This window comes from Phaenicophaeus curvirostris, chromosome 18 (genome assembly GCF_032191515.1).
Source record: "Phaenicophaeus curvirostris isolate KB17595 chromosome 18, BPBGC_Pcur_1.0, whole genome shotgun sequence".
In the NCBI taxonomy this organism is placed as follows: Eukaryota; Metazoa; Chordata; class Aves; order Cuculiformes; family Cuculidae; genus Phaenicophaeus; species Phaenicophaeus curvirostris.
Genome location: NC_091409.1, coordinates 10,241,029 through 10,251,136, shown reverse-complemented (window position 1 = coordinate 10,251,136; position 10,108 = coordinate 10,241,029). Strand labels below are relative to the sequence as shown.

The following is a 10,108-nucleotide window of genomic DNA, read 5'->3' as shown; positions in this document are numbered from 1 at the left end:
ATGAAGCTGGGATAGGAGGGGCTGTTTGCTTTTCTGCTTCACGTGGTGCTTTTCTGAGGGCAACCGAGCATTCCTAGTCACAAAATGATGCTTGCCTCAGCCTACAGCTTCCTAGAAAATGCCTGCTGGGCTGCAGCCTCCCCCAGTCTCCACAACTTGGAGTGATCCCGCTGGCCGCTCCACTGCGTGGCTCTGCAGGAGCTTCCAGCTCCGGCTGCGGAGCTGCCATGTCCCGGGCTGGCTGGGCTGATTATGCTCCCCATGAAAAGGCTGTATCTCTCACGGTGAGACTGATATTCTGGATCCCAGTTTTCTCTTATAGTCCTTTTCCACCCTTCTAATCCTTCAATATCATTTTTCAGGTGTGGAGATAATTTTAAGATGCAGCTGTGAAACCTATTATCAGCTTAGCTGCTATCAAACACGTGAGGTTCAGGGCTGTATGTAACCACCGAACAATTAAGTGGCAACCCTGGTGATGAATTACCACTGAGACCTCCTGGGGCTAAATAAATATTGGCTGATAACGGCCAATAAAATGAATTTCCCTGTGCTTTTACAAACAGGACTCTTCCAATATCTCTGCCCGGTCGCAGCACTGCATGTCTCCCAGGAAAAGCTGTGTTAACCATGGCATTTTTTCCCCCTCAGCACCTTGGATTTCCAACCAGAGCTGGGATAAAAAGAAACCAAATAAATCCGTGTCCCTGCAGGAGCCAGGTAAGGGCAGGAAAAGGTAATGCAAGGCAATAGAGGTGGGAAGGGAGGGAGAGAGGTGACAAGTTTTGAGTCTAAATAGCTTTCCCTCAACTTTTCCACCTCGAACGCGTGACAAAAAACTGTTGGGATGCAGAGCATCCCTTGGAAAATCCATCGGGACAGGGAGAACTGCGAAGCACCATTGGCAGAGCAGCGGGGTCCCCTGGGGTGATGCCTCCCTGCGCCCTGCTCCGGGATGACAGGCACAAGCCATCTGTGCAGGCACCGATACACCTTCTGCCTGGGGAGCCTTCTGCTCCCAGCTCTCCGCAGGGAGCCTGGAAAAGGCAGAGAATGAATTTATGGAGCTTCTTGAAAAAAAAAAAAAATCATCTTTGCCAGTGACTTTGAGAAACTTCTGAGCAGGTTTTGTCTGTGCTGGTGTTTCATCTGGAGGGAGTGTCTGGAGGGCTGATGCTCCGTGGCCCCCGGTGCAGCTTTCCCACTCTCCGGCTGGCTGTGGAGAGCGGCCGCGCGGCCAGTGAAAAAAGCATTTGGCTGAACATCCCATCCGCCGGGTTTGCAAGTGAAAATGAGGCTTGTCTGATGGCCAGCTCCACCCAGAACAGAAAATCAGACCCGTTGGCAGGTTGTTGCTGCTGTAATGAGATCTAGCTGTGCGGAGACTGCCAGGCCTTCGAGGGGATACGGTCCACGTGGGTTCAGAGAAGTTTGGGGATGGATCTGTCACAGCTCCTGCTTTTGGCTCTGCCTGGGGGTACCCACCCCAGGTGATTGTGGCCCTGGGGCTCGGCCACCCTCAGCACTGATAGCACATCGTCTTCTCCTTGCAGTGAGTCCCAGCAGCCCCAGAGGTGTGTGGTCTCGCAGAGCCACGATGAAGCTCCTGCCTTTTGCCCCTCTCCTCCTGCTTCTCCTGACGACACTGGAAGCCAGACCAAAACCTGCAGGTGAGTGAGCCCTGGACAGTGGGAATTGCCTTGAGGAAAGAGAAGCGTCAGGGCTTGCTTCTTGAGGTGGGGGGACCTGATGCTTCTTCTTCAAGGGCATCTCTGAGAGGATGGAATATCCCACCAGGCATGGAACTCGAACTTCCCAGCACTGTCTAGGGGAGGAGGAGCCCAAGCCTGGCCCCAGCACGGTGGGTCTGGTGCCACTTGCTTCAGGCACGTCCTCAGCCTTGACACAGCCCAGCTCAGGGCTTGTGACCCTCCTGCCCGTGGGCTCCAACCTTGGCAGGAGCATGAGGGGAATCCCTGATGGGGGGTGGACAAAGCAAACGGGGGGCTATCAGCCTCTCTCCTCCCAGGGCAGAGTTTAAAAACAGTGGAGACACTGAACGGAGAAAAGAGAAAGGGACAGCGCATGTCTCAGAGGCCTTCAGAGCAATTGAGATGTCAGCTTGGGTCTGGGCATCATCCCAAGGGAACTCGAAGTGTTTACTTACCATTAGGGCCAAATTCTCAAATTCTCCCAGGCTTAGGTACACATGAGCCAAGAAAAATATGTTCATTGGCATTTCACTCACTAAGCACTCTCCTGGTTTGCACTGGAAGTTGCACCCATATGTCCAAGAGAGGCTCTTTGGCTCAATCCCTGCCATGCGCATGCCCTTAGCTGTGCTCTTCACTGTCGCCTTTTCTGCCCCTAAAAAGAAACTGAACAAAACAACAAAGCAAGCCCTGGTTTTAGACAGAAACTGGCAAAATGCAGTAAAAACCAGGGCAGGGTGGAGCCGTGAGAGGAAACAGAAGAATTGCCCAAAGCTGTATTTTCTTGCTTGACACCACAGCAGTGGGAGCCCGTGCGGCGCCGAGGTCTGGAGCAGGAGCTGCATCTTGCAGAGGGCAGCACGAAGCATTGGGCTCTTTTACATGTTAATGCTCTGATTTGCTGCAGAGATGAAGATGCTGCTGCCTAAACCTGTGCCTAAACCTTGCCAGGGTCGATGCTGGAGGTGTTTAAGGGACGGGTGGACGAGGCGCTGAGGGACATGGTTTAGTGTTTGATAGGAATGGTTGGACTCGATGATCAGGTGGGTCTTTTCCAACCTGGTGATTCTATGATTCTACAATTCCTGGGTCTGTCAGCTGTGGAAATACAGGGAGCAGGAGCTGAGTCTGGCTGCAGGGACACTGTTGGTGATGAGAGGAAGCTGTCTTCTCCCCACAGCCTCATGGTCAAGGCACATTTCCCCAGCCTGTCGCCCCTGCTCCCATTCTACCAGCACCCTCCATGAGTTTATTCGGCAGTGCTGCTCTATGGGGACTGCCCAGACCTGCCCTCTCCACCCTGCAATGAGCACTCGTCAAGCCACCCAGCGGGGATGTCTCCTCTCCCAGCCCTGCTCCCCACCGGCAGCCGCAAAGCTGAACCATCTCTTTGCTCCCTTCCAGCCGTGAAGTGCAGGACGGGTCCCATGGACATCGTGTTCGTGATCGACAGCTCCCGCAGCGTGCGCCCCTTCGAGTTCGAGATCATGCGGCAGTTCATGATGGACATCATCGGCAGCCTGGACGTGGGCCCCAATGCCACACGGGTTGGGGTGATCCAGTACTCCAGCCAGGTGCAGAACATCTTCTCCCTCAAGACCTTCTTCACGCGGGAGGACATGGAGAAGGCGATCAACAGCATCGTCCCGCTGTCCCAGGGCACTATGACAGGGCTGGCCATCCAGTATGCCATGAACGTGGCCTTCACTACACAGGAGGGCGCGCGCCCTCCACACAAGAAGATCCCCCGCGTCGCCATCATCGTGACGGATGGGCGGCCCCAGGATCGTGTCACCGAGGTGGCCACCCAGGCCCGGAATGCCGGCATTGAGATCTACGCCGTGGGCATCCAGCGGGCAGATATGAGCTCCCTGCGGGCCATGGCTTCGCCGCCGCTGGAGGAGCACGTCTTCCTGGTGGAGTCCTTCGAGCTCATCCAGCAGTTTGGGAAGCAGTTCCAGGACAAGCTCTGCGGTGGGTGAGAGCTGCGGCTGTGGGTGGCTCCAGCTAGAAGATGACTTTCACGTGGGTGTTTGGGGTGGCTGCCTTTGCTAGGGGCAGCACTGGCAGGGAATCAACCTCCCTGATGGGGTGCTGGGACAGACAGCCTTCCCTCTTGCTCCCCTTCCCTCTTGCTCCCCTTCTCTCTTGCTCACCTTCCCTCAGCTGGTGTGGGATAGGGAGAGCTTCAAAAGCGTTGAAACTAAGTGCTCTTCTTCACCTGTGTCTGGAGCTCTGCCCCAAGCAAGGACATTGTGGCAGCAGTGACAGGAATATTGAAGAGTAGAAAATAGGGAGCTGGTTTCCCTGGATGCGATGGGGATGGGTGACACGTCCCAGAGCCCCGTGCATGTTTTGATGTGGCTCTAGCAGGATCTCCTCCCACGCAGACATGTGCAAGGCATCTGCTGCACACACGTTTGTGTTTAATGAAACCCTGACCGTGTGGTGCTGCTCTGGAGGATCTGGCTGGTCTTGGCTGGGAGGCAGGAGGCTGGTTGGCACCGTGGCCACGCTGGCACCGGTCAGGAGCTCGCAGGCTGGAACCTGTCTGTTCCTCTTATGCTGGCAGGCTTTGCGGAGACCTGGCACTGCAGCGGGTTAGTGAGACCTTGCTCACACTCTCCGGCCCCTGTCAAAGGGCAGAAGGCAGCTGCCAGGGTCTCTCGGGCAGTTTCACAGCCAGGGGCAGGTGCCTGCAGGACTGTTAGTGCCGTGCGTGGGGAGCCCTTGCTTGGGGGGGGTCTAGGGCTGACCAGATGTTGTCCCCAGGGCACTGATGTGCTCCCATGCTTGATTCCTTTGCTTAAAACGCCCTGCCCATCACCTGCCTGCCCTGCTGCCCGCTTCCCAGCCAGCTCTGCGGGCTGATGGCCACGTGGAAATGCAGACCTGGCTCCTTTGGCACGTTCTGGCTGAGCTCAAGCTTTCACTTACCCAGCTCAAGCTATCAAGGGTGTCAGTTAATATTGAGCGTTGATTTAGTGGGATAGATCAGAAAGCTGAAGCAGTTCAGAAACCTGCAGTGTGTGTGTGCGTGCACTGGGAATGGGAGGGCCAGGGCTGTGCGAGTCATCCTGGTGACCTTCGGCTGCAGGGACAGGGCACGTCCTGGAGCTGAGGGTCCCCGTGCGTCCAGCCTGCCTGCAGGCTGCTCTGATGCCCTCTCTGTCTTGCAGCGGTGGACGTGTGCGCGGCTCAGGAGCACGGCTGCCAGCACAGCTGTGTCAGCACCCCCGGCTCCTTCTACTGCGAATGCAACCCAGGCTACAGGCTCAACGTGGATGGAAAGACCTGTTCCCGTAAAAACCCTTTTTTTAAATCCTAACTCTTACAGACAGCTTGTAGCTACAGGTCTCAGAGGGAAGCTGAAAGGTAGCAGAGGATCCCATGGGGCCAGCAGCAACCTGGGTGCTCTGTTCACCAGGCACGCTGCCTCCTGGGTCTGTAACAATTGTGAACACTCAGCTTTGCTAAATTCTGGTCACCTTTCTGGGATGGGACACATGGGGCTCATGGGGGCACAACTGGCTGCCTGTCACTTGAGGGGGATGCACGTCCCAGCTGCCAAAGTGCAGAGTGTTTTGGCCCTGCATGTGAGTGCAAAGCTGTATTATTTGGTCTCACCACCACCCTAGGACTTTTCCTTCTTGTCTCATGGTGCTGGGAGCTACTTCAGAGCCCTGGAGCAGCTGCTCAGCTGCCCTGGTGAGGCTGTGACAGGAGGGTGACGGGTGTCCTGTTCCCCTGCAGCCATCGATGCTTGTGCAGATGGGAGACACGGCTGTCAGCACCAGTGTGTCAGCACTCGTGGGTCATACTTGTGCCGGTGCCATGCAGGTTACTACCTCAACCAGAACAAGAAGAGCTGCTCTAGTAAGTGTCCCTCTCCCTTCATGTCCCTCCTTCATTTTCCTCTTGCTCTCCCTCTTCTTTTTTTTTGTGTTTCTCTTTCTGCCCACCCCTCTCCTTCTCTCACCAGTGATTGATTACTGCAGCTTCAGAAACCACAGCTGCCAGCACGAGTGTGTGAGCATCCCCAACGGGCACTACTGCCGCTGCCGCAGCGGGTTCACCCTGCAGCCCGACAGCAGGTCCTGCAGAGGTACGTCCTGGCACCGCACGTGGCACAGGCTGCGGCGTACAACACATACCCTGACGAGGCAACCCTGCCTGGATAGGGGTAACCCTGTGCCCTTGGCTTCTCTTCCAGCCACTGATCTCTGCAATGGGGTGGATCATGGTTGTGAGTTCAAGTGTGTGAGCACGGAGGGTTCCTTCTACTGTGTGTGCCCCGAGGGCCAGCACCTCCAGGCTGATGGCAAGACGTGCAGCAGTAAGTACTGGGATGCACCTTTTGGCATCCTCCTCCTCTGGGCTCCTGGCAATGGCTTAACTGAAACTAGGCTGGGAGTCTAAGTGGAACTTTGTCTGGCCTTGGGGAGGCACCCTGGCTGCTGTGGGGATGGATGCGGTTCGTGTCCTCAGACGCATGGCCCAGAAGATGTGACAGGAGCTTTGAGGAAAGGTTCAGGAAAAGGGGGACCTAGGAAAGATCTTAGAATCATAGAATCACCAGGTTGGAAGAAACCCGCCGGATCATCGAGTCCAACCATTCCCATCAATCACTAACCCATGTCCCTCAGCACCTCGTCCACCCGTCCCTTAAACACCTCCAGGGAAGGGGACTCAACCCCCTCCCTGGGCAGCCTCTGCCAGTGCCCAATGACCCTTTCTGTGAAAATTTTTTTCCTAATGTTCAGCCTAAACCTCCCCTGGCGGAGCTTGAGGCCATTCCCTCTCGTCCTGTCCCCTGTCACTTGGGAGAAGAGCCCAGCTCCCTCCTCTCCACAACCTCCTTTCAGGTAGTTGGAGAGAGCAATGAGGTCTCCCCTCAGCCTCCTCTTCTCCAGGTTAAACACCCCCAGCTCTCTCGGCCGTTCCTCATAAGGCCTGTTCTCCAGCCCTTTCACCAGCTTTGTTGCTCTTCTCTGGACTCGCTCCAGAGCCTCAACATCCTTCTTGTGGTGAGGGGCCCAGAACTGAACACAGGATTCGAGGAGCGGTCTCACCAGTGCCGAGTCCAGAGGGAGAAGAACCTCCCTGGACCTGCTGGTCACGCCGTTTCTGATCCAAGCCAAGATGTCATTGGCCTTCTTGGCCACCTGGGCCACTGCTGGCTCATGTTCAGTTGCTGTCAACCAACACCCCAGGTCTTTCTCCTCCAGGGGACACTAGCGTGGCAGTGGAGATTTTTGGGCTGAGACCCTTGAGCGTGCTTGTTCCCATTCCTGGCCTCACCCCAACTGCAGTTCCAGAGGGTCCACATGGTGTCCTGGAGCCCAGCAGCTCTGCCCCTTGGGCATCTTCATTCCAATGGTCACTTCTCACCTTCCCCTTGTGCCACAGAATGCGGGGCTGGGCACGTCGACCTGGTGATGGTGATCGATGGCTCCAAGAGTGTCCGGCCTCAAAACTTTGAGCTGGTGAAGCAGTTTGTGAACCGCATCGTGGACCTGCTGGAGGTGTCCCCCCATGGCACACGGGTAGGGCTGGTGCAGTACTCCAGCCGCGTCCGCACCGAGTTCCCCCTCAACAAGTACCACAGCGCGGACGAGATCAAGAAGGCAGTGATGGAGGTGGAGTACATGGAGAAAGGCACCATGACGGGTCTTGCCCTCAAGCACATGGTGGAGCACAGCTTCTCCGAGCTGGAAGGTGCCAGACCTCTCTCCCACAACATCCCCAGAATTGGCCTCGTCTTCACGGATGGGCGCTCCCAGGATGACATCTCTGAATGGGCCAGGAGAGCAAAGGAATCAGGTGTGGAGGGCTGGAATACCTTGCAGTGCTCTGGGCTTCCTGGGATGGTTCCTTGGGGTGGCTGGCTCTGGGGAATTGCCCAGGTCCACAGGGGCAGGTGGGACTCTGCTGTGGTCACAGGGTGCTCTGAGCAGCATCATAGAATCACCCGGTTGGAAAAGACCCACCGGATCATCGAGTCCAACCATTCCTATCAAACACTAAACCATGTCCCTCAGCACCTTGTCCACCCGTCCCTTAAACACCTCCAGGGAAGGTGAATCAACCCCCTCCCTGGGCAGCCTGTGCCAGTGCCCAATGACCCTTTCCATGAAAAATTTTTTCCTAATGTCCAGCCCAAACCTCCCCTGGCGGAGCTTGAGGCCATTCCCTCTCGTCCTGTCCCCTGTCACTTAGGAAAAGAGCCCAGCTCCCTCCTCTCCACAACCTCCTTTCAGGTAGTTGGAGAGAGCAATGAGGTCTCCCCTCAGCCTCCTCTTCTCCAGGCTAAACACCCCCATTAAACATACCTAAACAGCAGCCTGCATCGCAGTGGTACTGCCATGCCCTTGCCCTTCCTTCCCAAATTCCTGCTGTGTGTTTGGGAAACCCAGGGGAAATCCTGCACCCTTGGCTTTGCCACCTCTGGGCTGCTTGACGCGTGGTGCCCAGCACGGTACTCAAGATGTATTTGTTGCCACGCAGGGATTGTCATGTTTGCCGTGGGTGTCGGCAAGGCTGTGGAAGAGGAGCTCAGAGCAATTGCCTCTGAGCCAGTGGAGCAGCACTTCTCCTACTCAGCAGACTTCACCACCATGACCCACCTCGTGGAGAACTTCAAGCTGAACATGTGCCCAGGTGGGTGCCCCTGGCCAGAGCAGGAGGCTCAGCCTCAAGCCCTTTTTTCCCCACAGAGCCAGTTTGTGTGTCTGTCACCCTGTGCCATCTACCGCAGGGCTGAGCTGGGCTGGTGGGAGCCTCAGCTGTCTCTGGTTCTCACCAGGCTGTTGTGTGTGTAGAGATGGGTCTCGGGGAGGGATTTGGAGAAAATGGAGCTGATGGGGTTTAAAACAAAAGTATGAATGTGAGCAGCCACTCGAGTGCTGTTGCATGAGCAGAGGCCGGGGCAGGGGGGTGCACCCTGCCTTGAGGGATGCTCCCCCAGATGCAAAGACGACCTGTCTCCTCATCCAGACCTGCGCTGCCGCTGCTGCTGGGTGCATGAGGACCGCAATGGGTTACTGTGAGGGTCTCCCTGCCCCGGGGTGCACTGGGGCTCCCCAGTGCCCTTGGGACCCTTGCAGGGCTGCAGATGTGGGGTCAGCGTGCCCCCTGCCACCCTGGCTTGAAGGCGAAGTGAAGCCCAGCCCTGGGTGTCCTTGGCACGCTGTGACCGCAGCTCTGCAGGATGCCTGCTGGGATGCTTGGCAGGGATGCAATCTTGCAAAAAGGAGCAAGGCTGGAAAAAGAGAGGAAAAGGAGGGGGAGAGCTGGTCGCTGTAGGGGCAAGGGACCTGTGCTGTGTGGGAGCAGGGGAGAGCTGTGCACCGTGGGGCTGTGGCTCTGACTGCACCCAAACCCCCACGGTCACAGAGGAGGGCAAAGGCGAGACGGAGATCCGCAGCCCGTGCGAGTGCGAGGTGCTGGTGCAGTTCCAGACGAACACCGTGGCCATCCTGCAGAGCCTGACCGATAAGAATATCCTTTGGGGTGATGCCTGGGTTTGCTGGGATGCGGGCAGCCTTGGGACAGGCTGCATGCAGGGAAGGGAGGGATGGATAAATGGGAGAGGGGAAAGTTTCAGGCTCCTTCGAGGGGAAAAAGCAATTTGCCCACCAGACCGTCTGGCTCACGCTGTTTCCTTAGCACGTTCACTTGCTCAGATGACAGCCAGACTTGAAGACTTGGAAAAGCAGATTGCTGACAAGAAGTGATCCTTGCAAAGGGCTGCAGTGCTCGGATGGGGCACGGAGACATACAGTAGCTACGTGGCATGTTATTGCTAGGTTATTGTAAAGCATCAGTGTTTGTTCTTGTATTACGAAATCCCAAGGGGGACATGGAGTGTATTTAAAAAGAAGAAAAATGCTAAAAAAAAACCTAAAAAAAGGTGTTCAGCCTTCGCTGTTGCCTCTGAACTGGCAGGTCTGGGATGAGGTGGGATGACTGCATGGGCAGGCTGGGCTTTGAACATGGAGAAGTGACCCTCAGCTTTTTCCCAGAGCAGCTGGGATGAACCAGCCCCTGCAAGAGAAAAACCTTAGAGTCCTCCCACCTGAGAGCTTCTGCTCTTGGCGCCTGCTGCCAAGTGGTGGGGCAGGGAGAGCCGGGTGCTGTGCGCAGAGCATGGGGATGTGTGGTGCCTGGGTATGCACCCAGGGGAGAGGGGAGCAGGAATCAGCAGATCCCCTTGCCCTGATTTGAGCAGAATTGTTTGAGAATTGGTCATTATCTTGTTTGTTCCTTTATCACATAGCAAAATGCTAACAATTCTTTCTATAAATACATATGTGTGTGTGTATATATATTATATTTCATTCTGAGGGCAGATTAGTGCTATTTTTAAACACTTTTTTTATATAAAGAAATTTCTA

At 55.8% G+C, this 10,108-nt stretch overlaps 1 protein-coding gene across 1 annotated transcript; it reads left to right on the top strand.

Moving 5' to 3' along the window:
* Window positions 1-1,550: 1,550 nt before the first annotated feature.
* MATN4 (matrilin 4) lies at window positions 1,551-10,108 on the top strand. The gene is made up of 10 exons (XM_069872092.1): window positions 1,551-1,670; window positions 3,117-3,686; window positions 4,892-5,014; window positions 5,466-5,588; window positions 5,695-5,817; window positions 5,926-6,048; window positions 7,122-7,535; window positions 8,220-8,372; window positions 9,108-9,212; window positions 9,390-10,108. The coding sequence occupies exons 1-10, from the start codon at window positions 1,598-1,600 to the stop codon at window positions 9,446-9,448; spliced, it is 1,866 nt and encodes a 621-aa protein (XP_069728193.1). The 5' UTR covers window positions 1,551-1,597; the 3' UTR covers window positions 9,449-10,108.